The 22,974-nt window shown below is 42.4% G+C and overlaps 1 protein-coding gene across 1 annotated transcript in view; it reads right to left on the bottom strand.

The window, feature by feature from the left end:
* Ddx1 (DEAD-box helicase 1) overlaps positions 1-22,974 on the bottom strand; it is a 30,624-nt gene that overhangs the window by 5,793 nt on the left and 1,857 nt on the right. Inside the window, exons 2-19 of the mRNA XM_004642333.2 lie at positions 21,809-21,860; positions 21,469-21,532; positions 20,620-20,649; positions 19,386-19,482; positions 16,803-16,850; positions 14,065-14,148; positions 13,775-13,858; positions 12,882-12,958; positions 12,087-12,159; positions 10,799-10,875; positions 10,581-10,695; positions 9,771-9,909; positions 7,167-7,227; positions 6,542-6,640; positions 4,802-4,891; positions 3,918-4,106; positions 2,753-2,804; positions 1,098-1,244 (exon numbers count right to left, since the gene is read on the bottom strand). Coding sequence (XP_004642390.1) covers positions 1,098-1,244; positions 2,753-2,804; positions 3,918-4,106; positions 4,802-4,891; positions 6,542-6,640; positions 7,167-7,227; positions 9,771-9,909; positions 10,581-10,695; positions 10,799-10,875; positions 12,087-12,159; positions 12,882-12,958; positions 13,775-13,858; positions 14,065-14,148; positions 16,803-16,850; positions 19,386-19,482; positions 20,620-20,649; positions 21,469-21,532; positions 21,809-21,860 — 1,578 coding nt within the window. The remainder of the gene's footprint in view (positions 1-1,097; positions 1,245-2,752; positions 2,805-3,917; positions 4,107-4,801; positions 4,892-6,541; positions 6,641-7,166; positions 7,228-9,770; positions 9,910-10,580; positions 10,696-10,798; positions 10,876-12,086; positions 12,160-12,881; positions 12,959-13,774; positions 13,859-14,064; positions 14,149-16,802; positions 16,851-19,385; positions 19,483-20,619; positions 20,650-21,468; positions 21,533-21,808; positions 21,861-22,974) is intronic.

Raw genomic sequence — 22,974 nt, 5'->3', positions numbered from 1 at the left:
CAATTAGTTCTTCCACCTGCCATGCTTTTGAGGTCACCTACAGTAGCTGTATCCCTTCCTGTCCACTGCTGAGGAGAACCCTACAGTACATTTCACATTCAGCTCTGTCATTCTCTGAGTGTTTCTTATGTTCAGTTACTATAAATAAAGCTGCTGTGACTGTTCTTACATATAGCTTTTGTTAGTATTTTCATTTACTTATCTTTAGTGAATAAAGAGTTCAATTGCTAAGCTTTAAGATAGTAATGTATGATTTTATAATTGAAACATTAGACCAAAATATCACCAAAATGGTTATATCATTTAGTGTCCTGCTCAGTACAGGAGTATTCCAGTTGCTCCATATCCTTGCCAAAATCTGGCTGTGTATTTTGTTTAGCAGATATAATGGCATCAAATCTTGATTTTATTTTGCATTTCTGAACAACTGATTAAACATGACTCATGTTGCCTCACATATTGAATGTGGTAAAATGCATACAATTAGTCATCACATCTTCAATACAGACTACTTTATTACTAGTAACCCTCTTTTATTTTGAGTAATAATTCTGTCTTACCATCTACCACATCTCTTGCTGATACAGCCAGACCAGCTACTTTTGATTAATACTTTGCCAAATTAACTATTTTATTCCCTTTTCTTTCACTCTTGCCCTGTCCTCAGGTTTAAGGAATGTCCCTAGTAGTCAGGGAGAAAGCGATAGCTCAGCAGTATATGAACCTGCCTGGTGAGCTTAAGGTCCTGAGTTTGATCCCTGGTACAAAAAAAAAAAAAAAAAAAGAAAGAAAGAAAGGAATAGCCCTTGTAGACATCACACAGCTAAATGTCACCCAACATAACATACTCTGCCTTCAAGCATATGACTCTGGCCAACAGAAACAGTAATTACTTGCCCATTTAGAAGTTTCCCACAACTGATATTACTCTGTAATTCCTAACGATTCTTTTCTATTTTTCCTTCAACCTTTCTCAGCCTTCTTAGATTAGAGCTTTTCCCCCAGTGTCCCTGTACCCATGCACTGGTTTCGAGGACACAGTTCTATCAGGCTAGTGGCTACCCTTTACATTCTCCTGTTAGGAGAGGAAATATTACCTCCTCCTTGCTGCATAAAGTACTGCTCCAGGTTGTCACAGTCAATCTTGGTTCTGCAGAAGATGATCGCTTGATCCATCTTGTGTTCCTTGATGGCCCGGACAGTATACTCCCCCTTCAGGACTTTAATAGCTTCGGACCACATCTCTGGAACACCAGCACAACATCAGCAACATCGCCGAAAACATCTCCAGAAATAGTGGAAGAACTTGTCACAAACAGTCACAAATCTACTGCCTAACTCTCCTGAAAGATTTTGCTCTAAGTGTGACAGACAAGATATAAGAAGACAAGGTGAAATGGTCATCCATCTATTGCTGTCATTTGTTATATTAATTCACAAGATACACAAACACTCCCAACCACACCATTTGCAAGCAAACACACACAGAAACACACTGTGGACAGATAATCACAAGCTTTCCATCATTAATTAGCTTTCCTGAGTGGTTGCTATGTTGATTATTTTAGCCCTTCTGAAAAACTTTCTGACTCAATTTGAACCCCAGGAAATCTATAGTGTGATTCTACAGAATAAAAAGCCTGCTGTCCTGCTGTTCCCTGTCTACATGAGGCTGTGCTGCCACTGTTATTCTGCAGCACCCTAATTCCACAGCCCAAGCTCTCTCAGTCTCTCTGGGCCTCTCCGATTATAGCATAAACTAAGCAAAACTTTTACAAGGAAAACATGGGAGGCAGTAAAACCTAGTATGTTAGAAAATGTACTCTCAGCAGTGCAGGCTCTGATTCTCTCCAACAGGAGGTGTGAGTGCATAAGTACCTCATCAAATGAGACATGAAACTGGTTCAACGCACTGCTCTCTGGAGTTCAGAGATCCATTTTCCAGACACTTGTCCCACACACACCAGCAAGCTCATCCCAGAAGCAAATGCTGGCTGACCCTGCCCAGGGTCCACATGAGACACCTGATGCCAGACACGCAGCCCCCTGGGCTCGAGAACCATGCTTTTAGTCTCAGCACCGTCCTGACATCCACTGTACTTTTTATCAACTTTCCAACTCTATGTGCATGAAACAAGCTGCCTCAGCTCTGTATAGAAGGTTCTGCACTAATTTAATATTAGGCATTTTTAGAAACTGAGAAACACCTAGTGGCTGCAGTTTTGGTCCAGGAACAGGAGCCAATTCTGGAGGTGGATTCGCTGTATTAGACAGACCAGAGACATACACTGAAAAATTAAAGTGGTAAAGCTTACATTATGCATATTTTACCATTTAAAAAGCCATCAGGAAACAAAAGCAGATCACTGCAGTATTTTTCCACAGTAGTAATTAAAGATATTATTTGTTGTAACATGACCTTTCTGCTGCAGTATCAAGGTCAATAAAAAAATCTGCCTTCTGAGAAATGTGCTGGAGTTCCATGACCCATGAGCAACCTATAATCCAAGACAGCTGTGATACAGAGGCCAGGAGACTGCTGTCTAGGTTCAGGAATTAATATTCCCATTCACTGAGTGCTACCAGTATTTTCCCCACTTCTTTGTGTTGCTTGTTTTTCAAATTTCGTATTCTAGCTTGGCAGGTTCCCCTTTCGCCATCATGAGAAGCAACAGGGCATACACTCAACACAGCTAGGTATTTGTTTCCAAATCTCCCAGCCCCTGTCGCTGGCTGCTGGCCTGAGGCTTACCTGCACTGTTGGCCCCAGGTCTGGTGTTATCTTTTGCATGGACATCATCAGTCTATCCAAGCACAGGAGAAAAATGAGAAGGAAAAGAAAGGGAGTGTTAAAAGAATGATTCAGAATGCGTTTATTTTCTATCTATCCATCTATCTATCTAGTTGACAGGGCCTCCCTATGTAGTTCAGGCTGCCTTTGAGCTCACTCTGTAGCCCAGGCTGGTCTCAAACTTGCAATGATCCTCCTACCTCAGCCTTCCAAGAGCTGGGATTACAGGTGTGCACCATGTTGCCCAGCATAAAAACATGGATAGTTTTTGGTTTTTGTCCTGGGAATTGAACTCAGGACCTTGTCCTTGTCAGGCAGGTGTGGTGCCACTGAACTGCACCCTCAGCCCTAGCACAGGTTATTTTTTAGAGGAAGAATATTTGTCTTTAGATTGCATTTTAGACATATCTTTAGACTCTGGAGGCAAAACCATTCTTTAGATTCAGAAAAAATATTTTATTAACTATAGATCAATTTTAAAGCAACATTAAAAATGTAAATGTGAGGGCTGGTGGTAGAGCTCAGCAGACTAAGTGCTTGCTTAGTTAAGCGCAGGGGCTGGGGTTCGATCCCTGGCACCACATGCTGCACCAGCCCTGCCCCTGGGTGTGCTGAGCCGGTGATGGAATCCAGGCATGGTGGCACACGCCTGTAATCCCAGCACTAGGGAGGCAGAACTCAGAGGATCACTATGAGTCTGAGCTGCATAGTGAGACCTTGCACAAAAAAAAAAAAAAAAGTACATGTGGCTTTACAATGTTATATAATATTTATAAGAGCTATTTCCTTATTCTGTAAAACTAAGTAGAGCCACAGTGGTTAAATGATAGGTGGCCACATAAAATGGACTTTTAGGAGATCAAAGCACACTAAAGGTCTTACTAAAATGTCACCAAAAATAGAAACTACAGCATCTGAAAGCATATACACAACTTTATTCATTTGTAAGAATTATGCCAAGGAAGCTGATGACAAAACTTTATAGAGAAGCATACATGGCAGAATGTGGCTTTCACTCAGCACCCTTTCAAAGCCCAGGTGTGTGCAGCCACACTCTGTATTTCCTTCCACACCGTACCTGCAGCCCCAGCCAGCTGTGCTAACCAGGGCTCTGGGAGGGACTCACCCGGATGTGGTTCTTCCCCAGCCGCTCCCACAATCTGTCAGTCTTGGGGTTCACGGGGACAACCACATGGTGCACGGTGTCTGGAACAGAATCTTCTCCTTTTAAATCCACCCAGGTGGGAAAATGCATTATCTTCTCAGACAGCTTTTTCACATCAAAAGAATGCAAAGTAGCAGAGCAAACAATCACCTGAGAACAGGAAACTCATGTTTGTAATGGGCACTGGCACAGTCACAGCACAGCAGCCTAGGACAGAGCCAGAGCCATCCCCAACTGCGTAGCCACAGCTGCCTGTGCACTCCGGCGGACAATCCAAGGCTCAGGCCCCACACTCCACAGAAACTCACAGAATCTCTTTCCCACATCTTACACTAGCGAGAGGACCCTAAATTACATTAACCCGTCTCGCAAAGCCTCTCCCTCTCAAATGCTTCTTGAGGAAGAGGAATGCAAAAGATGAGAGCAGTATAGTTTTTCAGTATCTGAAGTTATTTTTCCTTCAAACAGAAGCAGTACTAACAATTCAGAATATAAACCCCAACCACTCTGTTGGGAAGAACAACTTGAGAATTTTCATTTATAGCCAATGTCTAAGTAATTTTTTTTCTCTTGTATTTCTAAAAGCAGCTTTTAAGGGGACGGGAGATGGCTCAGTGGACTAAGTGCTTCCCTGGCAAGCGCAAGGGCCAGAGTTCAATCCCTGGTTCTGCCAAAAAATAAATAAACAAATAAATAAAATAAATAAAAGCAGCTTTTAAGAGTGCTATCTTACATGTATTAGTTTTATAAAACAGTAAATCAGAAGATAATAAAAGTAAAATGCTTTGATTATTAATAGGTAACAACAGCCTATAAGTCTTGCAAGCTGTATTGGTCATGGGTACCTGCAGTCTTTTTCCATCAGAGGTAATCTGAGGAATCTGGCCATGCATTCGATTTATAAAATCAGAATAACCTTGGGAAAGAAGACCATCCTGCAGAAGAAGCAAAGAGAAGTATTTTTAGTCAGTATTGCTTTAAGACTCCTCTCAGGGCTGAGAGGCTAGCTTAGTGGTAGAACACTTCTTTAATGTGTGCAAGGTCCTACGTTCAATCCTCACCACCACAAGGGGGGAAAAAAAAAACCACAGAAACTTTCTCTTCTAAATCAATTTTTTTTTTTTTTTTTGGCGGAACCGGGGATTGAACTCAGGCCCTTGCGCTTGCCAAGGAAGCACTTATTCCACTGAGCCATCTCCCCAGCCCCTTCTAAATCAAATTTATATATAAGATAAGAAAATTAATCCATATATTTCAAAAAGATTATTTGGGGGAGTATTTATAAGCAAGGTGCAAATTCAGCTTATTAGTCCCTTGTGATTAAGAGCTACAATAAGCAATCCAAAACTATACTCTAGTATTCTAGGATTACATGGATTACACAAGAGTTAATAGTTTCTAATAAATGCCTTAAGATTAAAATTAAAAGAAAACTAGGGCTGGTGAGATAGCTCAGCACATTAACTGTCTGCTTAGGCAAGTGCAGGGAGTGGGGTTTGATCCCCAGCACCACATGCAGCACCGGCCCCATCCCTGGGCTCACTGGCTACCAAGACCGGGCATGGCGGCACATGCTTGTAATCCCAGCACTGGGCAGGCTGAAAACAAAGGATCACTATGAATCTGAGCTGTGTAGTGAGACCCTGAACTAAATGCATAAATTAAAAAATAAAAAAAGATAATTAAAAAGCTTCAATGCTAAGAAACTAGTTCAACTTATCTTAAAAATCATTTGGAGGGGGCCTGCCCTGCTCAGTTGTTTAAGTGCATGTTTATGCAAATGCAGTCAAGGGCAGGATACTTTTGTTGGATTCCCAGCTCCTCAGCCCTTACCAGGCCCGCCCTTAAGGCAGCCTGAGCCAGTCAAAAAAAAAAAAAAAAAAAAAAAAAATCCATCTCAACTTAAAAAAAAAAAAAAATCATTTGGAAGCCAATCACAAAAGCATCATTCATGCCCTATCAGATAGATGGTCCCAATTTTGCAACTCTTGAGATAAAGAAATAATTTGCAGTGCACAAAAATAATTTATGTACAAAGACAACTATTTGGAGTAAAAACCGAACCTATCTACTAATCTAGCAGTAAGAGCAACTGAGTAGGCCAGGAAGTGTCCATATAACAGGTAATTAATCAGGTTGACAAATATAGCCACAGGGCACTAGTGCTAGTACCAAACCCCAGTGGCTCACACCCCGTTCACAAATAGTGGTTTCTGTACAGAGCCGGGCACATCCTGTTGAGGACTCCACTTGCAGACTGCTCAGTGTGCCCACGCGGTGAATACTAGGGAATCAGCTGCTATACCACTTAGGGGAACCGAGAAGGAAAAGGTTTACATGTTCAGGACAGATGCAAATCTTTCTAAACATTTTCAACCCAAGTTTGGATGACTCTGTAGGAGAAGAATGCACAACTTAATGAGACTGACAGTACTTGTGTCAGTACAAAGGCAGGTGAATATAACGGAGCTTAAATATGGGTATCTCCAGTAATGGGACCAAGACTCAGTGACAGTTTTCTTCACTTTACATTCTCTCTCAAGAAACATAAACTTTTCTGAAAGCAAGACTGTTTTTCAACATACTGCCTCATCCAAGACCAGGAATCGAACTTGAGACAGGTTCAGCTTTCCAGTTGACACCAAGTCATCCAGCCTTCCAGGAGTTCCCACGACAATATCCACCTGAGAAACAACAAAAGCACCCAATGGAGACTTCAGAGCTATCCCAGCAATCACTGTTGTCTTAACGAGAACAACATGCCTCCCGAGGCAGTTATAGGTACTGTTAAATGTACTAAAAAAGATTGGAGATAATGCTGTAAATTAAACCTGTGTTCGGTTTAAATCAATAGGAAGATTTTAGCAACATTTGGACAACTTTAACTGTTATTCATAGTCTAATAAAATTTTTACCAAACAAAAAATCAGATGAATTTATAGGAATTTTGAAGTAAGTCAAGACTCAAATGTGAATTCCACCACTCTGAAGCTCTGTGGCCCTGAGTTACCTCCTATCAGCTAGGATGCTTTTTCAGTTGTATGCTTTGTAAAACGGCATGATAATTCAGTGAAGACATACAAGGTGCTCATGCCTAGTGTGCCAAGTAAAAAAGTTATCATACATGTGATTACTCTTGGAGGAACACAAACTATATTGCCAAGAGATAACCCATAATGTTCCTTTTTAGGAACTAAAAGTACAACTTACCCCATTCTCTAAAACAGAGAGCTGGTCCCGCGCAGCAACACCACCAATTATTAGAAGCTCCCTGAAATAAACACAGGTGATAATTATAACACTGAAGGCTGTGTTCTGCTTTGGACCTAAACTGCCTGTGTGTGAAGGTGACCGGGTCACTGGTGTGCTCAGCAGTGGATCCATCAGGGATGAGCTCAGAGCTGATGTGCTGGCTGAGGCGGGCGTGGCCGGAGGAGGGCACGACATGGAAGGGTACCTGGCTCTTGTCCTGGCTCCTCCCTGGCTGCTTCCTGGCTGCCATCATGTGAGCGGCTTTCCTCTGCCAGGCCTTTCTGCCATCATGTTCTCCCTGCAGCAGAGCAGCTGACTGGACTGACTCATGAGCCACATACTGATGGAGACCACTGGGAAGTGGCTCTGAGCAGAACTTAATATTAACCATTCGGCTTTTCATGTTTTCGTGTGAGTTTGCCCAAGGCATAAGCCCTTGTCAGGGAGATAAGTGAACCTCTGAGTCATTGATGCTTGCTAAGGCCTACAGTGGGCTGTGAAGCTATGACACCTCAAAGGACAGATAAGGCCACAGCTGAGGACCTTTGGCTCCAACCCCAATTAACTGAAAGAAGACTGCAACTGCAGGCTCTACACTCCTACAATAAATGCCAACCTAAAGATATGGTAGTTCTCCTGACTGATGTCATTTACTGCTTGGAAAGGTACTTCCTAAGGTCCTGCTAGATTCCTGCATTTTCTTCAGTATCCCCTTTTGTTTGAAAAACCAAATAAATACTAGCCGTCCAGAGAAGTTCTTTGTCTCTTTTATTTAAGCCTTCACCATCTACCTGTTTGGGAGGTTGTGGGCCTGATTATCCCACAAGAACTAAGGGATATTATTAATCCAATAATACTTCCCCCTCCTCCTTTAAGTCACAGGTGGCTGAGTGGTGTGTCCCAGTGATGTGGGAGTGACCGAGATGGCCTGCTTTACACTGCTGGGTCATTACCCATTGCTTTTAGGTGGAAATTAAGGTTGAGTAAGTCACTGAGAAAGAATCTAAATTAAGCCAGCATCAAGATGGCTGGTAACAAAAGCCCCTGTTCCCAGAAGCCTAGGTGGAGAGAAAGTGTGTGCAGCACCCAACAGAGAGAGCAGTCCTCCTCTGAGGCCTCCACGCCCTCCAGCCCTGGTGTCCACCCGCCTCTCAGACACACATACTTGCACATGCGTCACCTATCTCTATAAGAACAAATGAAAGCGCATTTAGAAGGTCATTCACAAGGACCACACCTGGGACTTGAAGGAAGATTCACTTTTCTTGGAAAACACTTCGATGTTGTTTGAGTCTTTTTTACTTCAGCAGATAAACATGCACTTGGGGAAGACCAGCTCTACTCCTCCACACCACGCACAGAAAATACCTGCCAGGGATCTGAGACCAAAAGCTAGGACCTAAAACTCACAGGAAACCCTGGAGAAGACTCAAGATGTTGGTTGAGGCAGGACCTATCTGAGAACACCAAAAACACAGCAACAGAAGGAAACATATGAACCACACTTTTGGGAAATCAAGAAGGCAAAAGGACAAGATCAAGAATGGGAGAAAACTGGGCTGGCCAAATAGCTCAGAGGATTAAAGTGCCTGCAAGCAGGCATAGGGCCCAGGGGTTCAATCCCCGGGCCTGCCATGCCGGCCCCTCCCCCAGGACACGCCAAGATGACGATTGAGACTGGGCGTGATGGCGTGCGTCTGTAATCCCAGCTGTTGGGAGGATGTAAAACAGGCAGATCACTGTGAGTCCAATCTAGTAGTGAGACCCTGAACATCCTGTAGACCCTTCCTTAAAAAAAAGAGAATGGGAGAAAATGTTCCAAAATGGAAAAAACACAAAAAGAGAAGGCCTAACATTTAAAAACTTGATTTTTATTCCAATGCTATGTGACTAAGACGGTTCATGTAAGAGATGCAGGGAAAATTTAAAAAGCACAATTTGATTTTGTTAAAATTTTTAACAGGGGCTGAGGAGATAGCTTGGTGGTCTAAGCGCCTACCTGGCAAGTGCAAGAACCCAAGTTCGATCCCCAGTACCACATGCTGTGTTGGCCCCAGAACCCCAGGTGGGCAGAGCATGCCAGCCACCAAAACCAGACCTCATGGCACATGCCTGGAATCCCAGCACTGGGGAGGCTGAGACAGGAGGATCACTACGATTCAGAGATATGAAGTGACACTCTGTACCAAAGAGAGAGAGAGAGAGAGAGAGAGAGAGAGAGAGAGAGAGAGAGAGAGACAGACAGAGAGAAAAGAAAGAATTTTAAAGTATTTATCAAATATTGCTTTGTTTTTCTGTTGTTGTTTGCTTGTTTGAGAAAGTCTTGCTATGTAGTTCAGGCTGGCTTTGTGCTATGTAGCTTAAGCTGGCCTCGAACTCAAAATGATCGTTTTGCCTCAACCTCCCAAATGCTGGGATTACATGTGTGCACTACCTTACCTGACACATAGAAACACCATTCCTGTCTACAGCAGTTAAGTAGATCTATGCACTTATGTGTACATTGCATGACTGAACAGCTACCTCATTTTGCAAAACATCTGAGCACAAAGGAAGATTTACCTTAATTTAGGATTATCAATGTATTTCTTAAACTGCTTGACATTATTCAAAGTTTGTTCGGCAAGCTCACGGGAGGGTTCGACGATGAGAGCCTTTGGAGCATTGGGGAGAAACTTGGTTTGTGTCACTTGTGCGTTACCTAGAGGAATGAAAAAGAGCAGAACATATTCAATCACACCTAAAAATACAGGCATTTGTCAAATGTGGAGACAAAAGTTCTAAGATTAAAATGTTAATACTAATTGTCGAAAAGTAAGGAGGTAGTCAAAGAAAATAAAGTTAAAATTCCTAAAAGATTATATTTCTTTACTTTTAAATCTACCTAGAATAATGCAAGTGATCGCAGATCTGTAAAAGGTGATTGGCATGTCTGCATTTTGTTTCCTGATCAACTAGCTAAGAAACACACTTTAAATTACACAGGCAATAGGATGGGTTAGACTGCTGGCTCCTGCATCGAATGGCCTGGGTCTTAACCCAGTTCTGTTCTGCCACTCACTGCTCTGACCTCAGGCTGATCACATTGAGCCCTGGTCCTGGTGCTGTCTGTCCACACTATGGGAAGAGAACTGCTGTCTGAGCTGTCACATCCCATATGACCACGTAATTGAGATGCCCCCAAATACCTTCCCTGATACTGAAAGCTAATAAACTAGGCCCTGAGCCAATGTCACTACTGTTGATGTCACTGCTGTGTTACACAGAGCAGTGCAACTGTGTAGCTAGGAGGAAGCCACAATCCCCCGAAGAAGCCCTGCTCCTGGGGTCTCCCCAGCACTGTTCCAGAGCCCCGCCCCCTCCTTGTGACACCTGTGTGCTGTGACTTGACAACGTAACTCTCCGGGGCCTTGCAAAGAGCAACAAACCCATCTTTGGGTGGGAACTTAAAGTCTTCTTCACCGAAGTTAAATTTCAGCTCAGCATTCTAGCAATGAACAAAGAAGAAAATGAAAATTCTTGATCTTGTAGCAAAATGCCCAATCCAACAAAATGACCCAACAGCTCAGGGCACTGAGATTTGGAATTACCTTCAAAACACAGGCAGGAAAGAGGGCCTGATTTTTCATGTGTGGAGGGATCTCAAAGGCCAGACCAAGGTCTTTGCCTAGAGAAAAGAAAAGAGAGACAGTCAGGAGGGAACCACACAGGTGCACATCCAGCAGGTCACCTGCCCACCACACTCAGCAGGCCCTCTGGAAGCTGAACAAAGTGTGCTGCCTGAAGCCCACTGCTCACATCTCTACTTTCCCAGACACGACGCAGTCCCAGTCCCCTCTACATGTAATGGTCTCTGCCGCATGGCCATGAGCCCTTCTGCACCCTCAAACATCCTCCCACAGCAGAACACATGCAAACTCTCTGCCGCCAGCCTCTACTTTCCTACTGTTCTCCCTCACGTTTCCATAAAATAACCTGAGCCCTATTTCCATGTTCATTACAGGCACCTTTCACCCCATCTCTGCTGAGTGGACTCCCAGTCGGCTCCTCGCCCACTCTCCTTGTCACAGATCCTCTGCCCTTGCTCCACAAGCCATTTGTGCTCATTCTCATTTTCCTGGACCAGAGCTTGGGTAGCATGGATGCCACCTAGGCACAGAGCCTCAGAGCAAATGTTCCAGCATCTCCTGGTTCTCCCTCCTGTTTCTCTGCTGAATTTTTCCAGCCGCAGCAGCCCCAGTTGCCTCTTATCTGTCTTTTCCCTGCCACCATTCCTTGGTGTCTCAGCCATGCTCCTCCCCAGTCCACCTACACCACAGCCTGGGCAGCACAGCCAAATTACAGAGGATACCACACCTCTGCCCCAACCCCACTCAAAACCAAGTGCAAGGTCTGTGCCACTGAGTCATCAAGCTAGCACCATGACCTGCTCCAAGCTCTGTATGCCTGGGACACAGGGGCCCCTGCACTGTTACTCAGGCACCCGGGCACCTCTTTCAGCCACTGTGCCTGCCAACCTGTTGCAGTGCTGCCTTGGCAGATTTCTCCAGTACCTGCAAAAAGTACAGTCTGCCAACTGCTACTGCTGTCTGCCCCTTTCCCCTGCTTTTTACATGCTCCTTTAGACACTCATTCGCGGCTACGATGTTGTTTCTAGGCCTGCCCCCGCACCAACATGTGAGCCCTACACTTCACCCATACACTTCCTGCTATCGGCAGCATTCACTAGGCATCTGGCACAGAGCAAATGCTCTATAAATATCTGTTAAAACCAAAGATAGGATGAGCGAGACAGAGGACTGAAGAGGAGGATGAGGGATGAGCAAGTCACAAATGGCAAGGACATCTTTATTCTAAGAAGACCCACAGAAAGCTTACCATTTTTGGAGAACTTCACATGTCCTTTCTCAATATCCAGGTAACAGCCAATGGTATCATGCATAGTGAATTCCTAGGAACATGGAAAGAAAACAAAGTCTTCCATGAAGTTAGGAGCTCTATCCAAACTACATAGCAGTGTTTCAAAAGAACTTCTGCAGGTGGTAACCTAGATGTCAAAGTGCCTGTCAGGGCAGTCAACACACAAGAGCAGACGCATGAGACTCCTTAGTCGGCGTGGTCAGGGTCAGCACCACGGCTTCAGACTCACCACAGTCATCGTGATCAAAATTAAGCAACAGGAAGAGCATTTGTATAAGCCAAAGCCAAATCCAGAATACAGTAGAAAAACAATGCACATATTATGGAGGGGCTAATAAATGGCACAAAAGAAAAATTGTAACTACAATATATTTATTTATCTGGTTTTATACTATTTCTTCTTCACTGAAATCCAAATCTGGGGGCTGGAGAGATGGCTCAGTGGTCTAAAGCACCTACTTGAAACAAGCTTGGCAAAGCACAGGGACCGCGGTTCGATCCCCCAGCACCACATGCCAGCCAGCCCGGCCCCCTGGTGGGCTGAGCTGGCCACACACACACACACACACACAATAAATAAATGTAATAAATAAAAATAAATAAATAATTAAAAAAAATCCAAATCTGAACTTTTCTGTAGAAAATATGCAGAAAATTCACTTGCCTGCGAAAACCATTTCTACATCATCAGTGATCAAGTATGCAAGAAAGAACTACTAGTTCTACGCTTAAGACAGGAACACTAGGACTTACCTCTCCATAATTGTCAAATTGTTTATTGTGGGATTTCTTTCCTGTTCCTCCAAAGCCAAATCCAAACTTGTCAGTACCTGCATGTAAAAAGCAGTTATTTAGTAAGACTGAATGTGAAATTAAAAGCCCAGAGAAAAAAGTTCATTTTACAGCTCCTGTGCATAACAAGTGATTTTCACCTATGAAGCAACGCAATACTCAGATGTGATACTGCATCCATCCCTGCTTTCACCACTAAGAAATTCAGACATGAATGCACAATAATGCACCCGTGCAATATTGTGTGGTGCACACTTACATGCACTAACTTTACTTGGTGCTAGGATTTAGATCTAGTGTCCCCCGAAAGCCTCCAGTGTTTAGAGCTGGGGCTTTCTGAAGATAATATGCTCGTCAGTGGGTTCTTCCACGGAAGAGTCCATGGCTGACCGCTGTGGGAGGCTTGGCTGGAGGAGGTACACCACAGGGGCCTGTGGGGTGACACTTCTGCTCTGGCTTTCTGGCTGCCACACAGTGAGCAGCTTTCCTCCTCCGTGACCTTCCGCCATGTTTCTGCCTTGGAGTTGGCTAACTATGGGCTGAACCCCCAAACAATAAACCAAATTAAACCTCTGAAGTTGTGGGTGTCAGGTATTGTACCCCAGCAACAGGAAAGCTAATACACCTGACTCCACTTGTATTTTTAACCTTATCCCCCAATTTCACATAATTATATGTAATTGTTGGTGAGTTTCTTCAAATCTTTCCCAGAACAGAATGAGGTACAGATAAATATTACTTTTATGTCTATAAATTGCAAACCTTTATCAATTCTATTATTTTGTTTCCCCAAATAAAATGCTAACAATCCATAAACATAAACCAAACAATTCAGTGACTTTAGAAACACTCACCAAGGTCCAAGGAGGCCTGCATGGTAGACCACCCAACTCTGCAGAGCCCTTGGTCATGACAGGATACTTCATAGTAGTGTTTTCCTAGAGGTAAGAGACATCTCGATTCATGCAAGTCACACGTACACAAGATCCCTTCCCCATACAATGACTTCCCCACTGCTTCTGAATGAAACCTTACATGGACCACACGGATACCTTTTGGGTTCTAGATCTAAAGCTATTTAAAGAAGGGACATGCACTGCTACAGGGTCGCAAGTCTACAGCAGTACAGATGCAGTCCCAGTACCTTTCATCAGTCCTTTAGTAGCTCGGCATCCATGCCACTCCTTTACTTCTCTGCTTTGACAACAAACTCCATCTGACCCGATTGCTGGATTTGAGAAAGAGCACAGAAAATATGTCAGTGTGGACCCCATAAACCATGCATCCGAAATAAGCATCTGTCTCAGTGGGAAAGCACTTGCCCAGCATGCACAGGGCCCTGGGTTCAACCCAGTTCCAAAGATCAATCAACAGCAACAGTATCAGTCTCACAAATAAGAGAATGTGTTCAACATTCCAAAGACTGAGACTGGCTGACTCAGAGTGACAACAGTATGTTCCCAAAGTTAATCGCCCTTATCATCCCCTAGACGTCTTTGACCCCTTACGGGCTAATTTCTGTACTGTCATCTGTTAGAGGGTAAAATTCGATAGCAACAACTCTCAGAAGAAACCAACAGCACCCCATTCTGACTGGCACTAATGGAAGCTTCACCACTGACACAATGTGTCACACCAATTCCCCAGTAGCCTTTGAAAAATGGGAACTTGGGGGGGACACAGCACACACTGATTCTATACTTAGGTTAGGGCTGGAAAGACCACTATACTAGCCATAACTAGAACTGCCTGGCTTGTTCTCTAATCCACAAATATGAATGGAAAGTAGAAAAGGGTTTATAAATAAGCAAATTTATTAGAGCTTTAGAAGCAAAGGTACTAAATTATACAACATGGCCAGTCACTCATATATTAAGTGCTTATTGATTCTCAGCAAATATTTTTGCTTTTATCTGTCCTAGAAACAAACTGTAGTTTTCACCTGGCTCTTGCTTGCAATTCATGTCAAGCACCTGATACAGAACTGACTAAAACTACCTCATCACACATCTTACTTTACTTTTCAGAGATTAAATTATGCTAAGCATAAATACCCACACTGGTGAGTTATATAATCTTTAAACTTAATGGTTCTCTAGCACAGACAAATCCTCAAAGTTTTGTATTTAAAATGCTTTACAGGGCTGGCCAGATAGCTCAGCGGATTAAAGTGCCTGGTTAGGCAGACACAAGGACTGGGGTTTGATCCTTGGTGTGCAGTGCCAGCCCAACCGCTGGGGCACACTGAGACAGGGATTAAGACTGGACATAGTGGTGCATCCCTATAATCCCAGGGTTTGGGAGGCTGAAAAGAGGAGGATCACTAAAAGTCCGATCTGTGTAGTGAGACCCTGTATACCCTGTACTAGATACATTAAAAATAAAAAAATAAATAGATAAATAAATAACGGCCAACCAAACAGCTCAGAGGATTAAAGCGCCTGCTTAGGCAGATGCAACAGCTGAGGTCTGAATCTCAGCGTGCCGTGCCAGCCCTGCCCACAGGGTGCACTGAGACGGCGACTGAGACTGGGTGTGGTGGCGTGCACCTGTGATCCCAACTTTTGGAGGCTGAACACAGGCAGATCACTATGAGTCTGATTTACATAGTGAGACCCTGTACTAAAATACAAATAATAATAACAATAAAAGTAATAATAATGCTTTACATATAAACACAAAAGCAAAGCTTTATATAAACAAGATGTCATTTCTAATGGTGTTTGTAAATAGGATCACAAGTCCACTTCTTGTACAGCAATTAACCACTAAGAAGAATATATGCAGTGTATTATTTGTTGAAACTGTACTTCCGATTTGATTTGAAACTGTCTCATTGCTATCTGTTTATCAATAAAACTTTGAAAAAAAAAGGAACAATATAACTTCTAAAAAAAAAAAAAAAAAAAATGTCATGAGCAGCAGTTGGGGATGTGAGCCTGCACCGCATGGTCCCTCATGCCCACCCTGTGCTTCTCTGCACCTTCTTCTCTTACTCAGCAACATCTAACGAGGGCTCCTCAGTTCTGCAGCTCTGTACTGATTCCTCCTGATGGTTCTCAGCACTCACAAGAGGCCCTGAGCTAGGCAGCGACTATGAGCAGGAGCACCAACGTCCTCGCAGGTTTCTCAGCATGGGCAGTGGCATGGTAAACAGCTTTGTGAGTGTGCTTTAAACAGTGCACTCTTAGCCCCACCAGTGAGGCTCTGTAGGACATGTGAATCAGACCACTGAGGCCAAGCTGCTTTTCAGACGGCATGATGCTCAAGTTGGTCACATTGTGACTTTGAGCAGTCAGATGGGCATAGAGCAACAGTTCACTGTAACTTGGACTCCCACTTCTCTACCGCCCTGAGTTTGCCTCTGCAAATTTTGTAACCATGTGGATTTACACTTCTATGAACGGTCTGTTAGTATCCGTTTCGATTTTAGGAATGTTTCCCTCCCTTCATGTACAATGGTACATGTGATTTTCTACATTTAATTATTTTATATATAAATGCACACATACACATATACATTTTAAACCTAATGTGCATGGAATTTATTTCTAATTATGAAAGGAGCTAACAGTCAGCTTTACATTGTTTCAGATGGCTTATCCGTGTACAGCACCCGTTACTGAATGAATCATCTTCTCCCCACTGAAATGAACACTCTTTTTCCTGCATCATCAGTTCTTCCTAAGTGCTTATGCTGATTGCCATTGCATCCCTCTAATTCTACACATGTATATACTGTTCAATGAATGGCACAGTGATTGAACTCTACCATCTGGTAAATTAAATCATTTACTATATTTTTTCATCATTTTCTTAGTATTTACACATTTTTTAAAAAGTTTCTGAATTACAAATGAGCTGCGGAACCAACCTACTTACCAAAAGCAGAGCCTCTATCGTATGGGTTCATCTGCCATTTATTGAGCACTAAACAAATTAAAGTAAGAAAAGTTACCCAAAACATATGAAATTAAAAATGCTTACAGGATGGCTAAGATGATTATACTACTGATTCCATCTGTTTTTTGAAAATAGCAGTTAACATTTAGAGTTTTCACCTTGACCAACTCTATATGCAGGTATCTACCATCTAAAAACTACATCGAGGATAGCAATGTGTAATACAAAACCCACGGTTGAATACCTCTCATCTTGGTCTTCTAAATGTGCAGTTTCTAATGTCTTATCAATTATTATACTTTCTTTAACATAAATTTTTTTTTTAAAAAAGACAGGAAAAAAATTAGGATTTCTTGAAAACAAACATTAATATTAAATTATTTGTCCAATTCTGCATAACTATATCTGTTCATCTGAGCAAGTGATTTGATATTAAAAATAGAAAATATAACAACCATTGCTAGCTATTCCTGCTCTGAAAAACTGTAACATATGTACTGTATGATTTCTGTCTTTTTTCTATTTGTTTTTGCTTCTGTTTCTACTCTTCAAAATAAAGTTAAAATACAAAAAAAAATTAAAAATGCTTTATAAAAACGAAAGCCAATATTTAATGTTTCATATAATACTTTAACCCCAGTAGATTCAATATGGTTTTACAGATTACTTACAATAGAAATATAAAGTAATGCTACTTAAATTAAAAGCAAAACTATAAAATTGAGGCTAAAACATGTCAGGATCACAAGCACTGGCCTACGTGAATGGCGCTTCCTCTGCGCTCCTTCAGTGTGCGCAGTGTAGATGGTAGTCACCTCCCTTCCCAGGCACTGACTTGACTAGTGTGAGGTCACCACGCGGAATGACTTTAACCACAATGGAAAAAACAGATCAGTATTTCAAAGCCTAATGAATGATCTCAATTCTTATGAAAGAAAAGTAACTCCACATTCATTTATTTTTTTTTTTCCACCTTCATTTAGTATCATAATAACAGTCATATTTTCTTTCCCCAACTTCCTGGGGCTGGCATTTTCCCTTTCTGAAGTATCTTGATGGTACAGATAATCAGGGAACTGAAACATGTTATGTGAACCCTAAATTTTTTTGAGCCCAACTTTCCATTCAAAGTAGAAACCCTCTCTAGCTCATCTCTGGTCCAGAAATACCCACCACCAGCAGATCAACAAAAGTAACTTTCCTGAGGTTCTCCCTCCCGCGGCTGGCTCAACTGAGCTGCAAGGAGGTGTGGACACTCAACAGAAGTCTTTACATCATTTCTGACTGATTCTTGGGGGCCTGGCCCTAGCTCAGGGGGGCCTGGCCCTAGCTCAGTTCTTTAAGTGGCTGCTTCCACCAAGCTGTCAGCCTCAGGTGGCTCTAGTTGATCCCCACAACACTCCAGCCAGCCAAACAAGCCCTGAGGGCATTCGGAGAAAAACAAAACAAAACAAAACAAACAAACCCTGACTGATTCTCACCCCACTGTCTAGCACAATTCTTTTCTTTCCAGACCTCTTCAGCAAGTCAACAGTTGCACTCCTTGCACTTCTTCTCCATCTTTAGGTACTTATTTTTCAGACAGCATAGTTTTACATCTGTCACCAGCCTATAAAAGCATTCCCTTTCATCACTAACTCTGTAACTTATGGCAGACATTTATAAATTTTGAAACTATCTTAGAATAGTACAAGTCTGAATAGCATTTCCATTACCTCACAAGTTTTTCACAAGTAAGTTCATGCTATGAACCATGACATATTATTTTGAAGCAATTGGCAACAAGTGTAGGGTCCACTCTAAGCTTGCTACCTTGTCACAGCCCTGTATCTTAAACAAAAGTAACTTCATAGTGGTTACATTGTGCTAAAATGTAGCAAAACCAGATTACCACAAAGGATAGAATTTAGAAATCACTTAACAGGCTGGGGAGATAGCTCAGTGGCATAAGTGCCTGCCTGGCAAATACCAGGTCCTGAGTTTGATCCATGGTACCACAAAAACAAAAACAAAAACAAAAACAACAAAAAAAAAATTACTTAACAAAAGCAGCATAGTTTACAAATGAAGAACTTGAAGTAAGACTGTTCATGGTATACAATATCAGAGACCAATCTTTTTGTAGACAGGATTGCAAATAAGAAACTTACTCTACAATTTACAATGTACTTTTAACTTTGTAGGCACTTCTTCATTACCTTATGCAAGGGCAATACATTACTTCCCATCATTATAGGCTTTTACTCTATAAATTACTTTTAAAATTCTTAGTATTTTTGAAAAATAGTGTGCCATTTTATCTCCATTGGGTGCAAAGTGTCACAGCTGAGGGAAACACTAATATTAAGTATCATTTCTAAAATACCAGTGTTTCCTCAAAGAGAGACTATCCATGTTTTAGGGGCCAGTAGTTCTCAACATTCACCATGCCTGGGTCCAGCCAAATCCCATGCCAACCCCCAGATACAGGTAAGGGAACAGTCTACCCAAACCCCACCTTTCCAAATGTCAGGAATGAGAACAACTGATATAGACAAAGGAAACAAAATTTAGAAAAATTACCTGAAGCACCAGTTTTAATTGTTGTTTTTCCTTTTTTGCCTTCCTGTTGGTCTTTCAGAGTTTCATAAACTATCTGGATAACTGGAATACTGAATGCCTATCAAAAAAGTTCTCTGTGTTAATATTTAGCTATTAAGAATTTAATAATAATTATAGCCAGTCATGATGGCACACACCTATAATTCTAAGACTTGGAAAGCTGAGGCAGGATGACCACCCTGAGTCGGAGACCAGGGCTACACAGTAAGTTGAAGGCCAGCCTGAACTACATAGTGAAACCCTGTTTCAAAAAACCAAACATAAATAATAAAATAAAAATGAAAAAAATACCATCATCATCACCAGTATTATAAATGACAAGAGTCAGGCACATACACTGGAGAATCCCACATCCTCCAGACGGCTGCTCCAGTGTTATTTGCCCAAATCCAAACTACCACTAAGATCACAGTGAACTGACTGAGGGACATCGGTACTGACAGCTAAACACAATGAGATCTGCAGGATGAACCCAGACAGAGCTGCGTATGGTGGCAGACGTCTGTCATCCCAGCACTTGGGAGGTGAGGCAGGAGAACCACTCAGAATTTGAGCCCATCCTGGACTACACAGTGAATTCAAGCCCAGCCAAGAACATATACCAAGAGCATGTCTCAAAACAACAACAGAAAAAGATTAACCCAAAGAAGAAAATCAACTGTTTTCTCTAGGTTATGCCAACAGTACCTCAACTTGTTTGCAATCTCTTTTTTTCAAGACATGGTCATTAAAATTCTTAAGTGAGGATAAGCCCTAGTGATACAGTCACTTTCCACCCTCTTTTATAGATCTGCACAGTTTTCCGGCAACAAAGATATCACTGGCAAACCATCTACTTTCCACAGTTGTTTTACAATATTCTAAAGGAAAACCTACTGTTCAAAGACACTTTAAAATTCAAGTCACAGGGCTGGCCAAATAGCTCAGCAGATTAAAGGGCCTCCAAGTAGGGGCAGGAGGCGGGTGTTTGATCTCCAGGACTGTCCCAGGGTGCATTAAGAAAGCAATTGAGACTGGGCATGATGGCCCGTGCCTGTCACCCCAGCTTTTGGGAAGCTGTAAACAGGGGGATCACTATGAGTCCAGTCTAGTAGTGAGACCCTGAACACCCTGTAGACCTTTCCCTAAAATACAGAAAAAAAATAAAATAAAATTCAGCTCTTACAGAATCCTACAACTTGAATGGATTACTTACCCCAGTTTTCCCACTTCCTGTTTCTGCAGCCTGAAGGAAGAGGTGGAGTTAGCATTACAGTGTGTTGATTAAAGTGGTCACATTAACACAGCATGTAATAATCTGTAACACTTGATTAGACTCCTGCCAATCTTGCCACCTCGCCTGGTCCCTGGACACCTGCTCACTCCTCTCCTCTCCCTCACCTCTGTGCAAATGGAAGTCCTCATCTTCTCATCTGGATGCAGGAAGCTTCCCACCACCACCACCCGGCAGAGCTGCATAGAACCCTGCCTCCCAGTGAGCCCTCGCACCAGTACAGCTGGCCCCAAACATGCCTGCCAACATTCCTGCTGCCTGCAGATGCCCATATTCTGTACTATGATGCCCAAGGAAGAGCCCAAATTATCTGACCCAATCAGTATTACCATTTTACCAGTGGTCACCTAGACATGCATATTTCATGCTGCTGAGTGCAGTAGTCCAGACATGCGATGGTCTTCTGCTCATTCCTCTCCCATTGTCCCATGCCCTAAGCAGTCCCTGACACCCCTCAAACAAACAAAGAGCAGGCCCCACCCCAGCCCCACAGTGCTGGCATCACACAGGCAGGTCTCTGTTCTGTACATCCACTGCCTACTTGACTTATGCTTCTCAACAGCAAAGATCGCATCTTCTCCACCTCTGTACCCACAGCCTCTCCCTAGTATTCTAGGCATAGTACATATATAATGAACACTGGTAAATAACTAAAATCCATTTGGGGGAAAAAAATCATTCTTAAAAACAGGGAGTTCTATAGTAGGCTATGAACACCAGCCCTTGGAGTAGCACAGCCCCAGCTCCCAAGCACCCTGACTGCCAACATACCATGAGCACATCGCCCCCTCCTAGGATCAGCGGGATCGACTCTGCCTGGATATCAGTGGGGAGACTAGGAGAGTCACAACGGAAGGGTTTGGTTAGTTAGGAAAGAAAACCACTTAGGCTAACTCAGTCATATTAAACTGTAAATTTAAAAATTAATTTCATTTAGTAAATACAACCAATTATTTTAAAGCTAGAAATATATCAAAATTAAAAAGGACACATTCCATAATGTAAAGTCATCAGAAAAGCCAAATTTCACTTACTCAACTAGACCAAAAGTATGACATACTGTTTAAATCATAAAGCATCTTCGGAAATGGGCATTGTTCTTTGTACTTACAGCCAATCCATCTCTTCCACAGCCTGCGCAATCTCAGGCATTACGCCCATTTCTGCAAAGAAAAAGTAATTTTTTAAATCATACAGACTAAACTCACCAGAAGCCGCACTGCTCTTAAAATGACTTCCACAAGTCAGATGTGGCAGTGTCAGTTATCCCAGCACTTGGGAGGCTGAGGCAGGAGGATCACAGCAAGTTCAAAGCTAGCCTGAACTACATAGCGAGAGCCTGTCTTGGGGCTGGGAGATGACTGAGGGGAGTAGGGGGCCTTAGCTACAATGCACCTACTGCGAGCAACGCTCAACGGGTTTAAACTTTACAGGTGGACTTAAATTCAAATTCCAGCTCTTACTAGCCAGGGACTTATGGCAGGGTCATAAAGATGTATTATTATTATTTTTTTCACACAAAACTATATCCTAGAGACATAGATTACTGTTAAAAATGTAATAATGCATCTGGCATGTAGCTGTCACTCAATACATACTGCCCCTAGCATGTGTGCATCTGTTACACAACTAGTGAAAATCCACCTGAGTCAGGGTTCTAGATCAGCGTATCAATTAGTCCATTTGTGGTAATGCAGTGAGTAACTGACCTGGCTCTTCCAAGAACCACAGAAATACCCGCAAGGAGCTCAGAAAATATACAGTCCCCATTTGCTGGCTGCTGTAATCAGAACTGTAGTTAACCAAAAGAGAGAAGCGAGTAGTAAAAACTTGAACAACTGGAAATGTGATTTTTTTTTTAAACTATATATACATTTAAATAAGTTGACCTGCAGGGCAAGTCTAAATGGACCAGTGGTTCCACAGTGGGTTTTATAATTTTCTTTGTCAAAATAAATGCCAAGGGGGGGCGGGGAGATAGCTCAGTAGAATAAGCACTTCCCTGGTTAAGCGCAAGGGCCTGAGTTCAATCCCCAGTTCCGCCAAAAAAAAAAAAAAAAAAAAAAAAAAAACCCAAAAAAACAAACAAAAAAAATCCTACATTTAATATTTGGAAATTAAAATTACAGTTGTTTTTACAATACAATCTATGGAAAGCTGAGTCAAATAAAAGTCTTTTCTAGAAAACACGTGTACAAGATGGACTGCAACTTCTGCCATCAATAGTTTTTGACAGGTCAAGTTGCAGCAGCTCCAGGGTGTGTAGACTTTCATTAG

Source organism: Octodon degus, unplaced genomic scaffold (assembly GCF_000260255.1).
Source record: "Octodon degus isolate 3935 unplaced genomic scaffold, OctDeg1.0 scaffold00151, whole genome shotgun sequence".
Classification (NCBI taxonomy): Eukaryota; Metazoa; Chordata; class Mammalia; order Rodentia; family Octodontidae; genus Octodon; species Octodon degus.
This window is presented reverse-complemented; position numbering and strand designations above follow the sequence as displayed.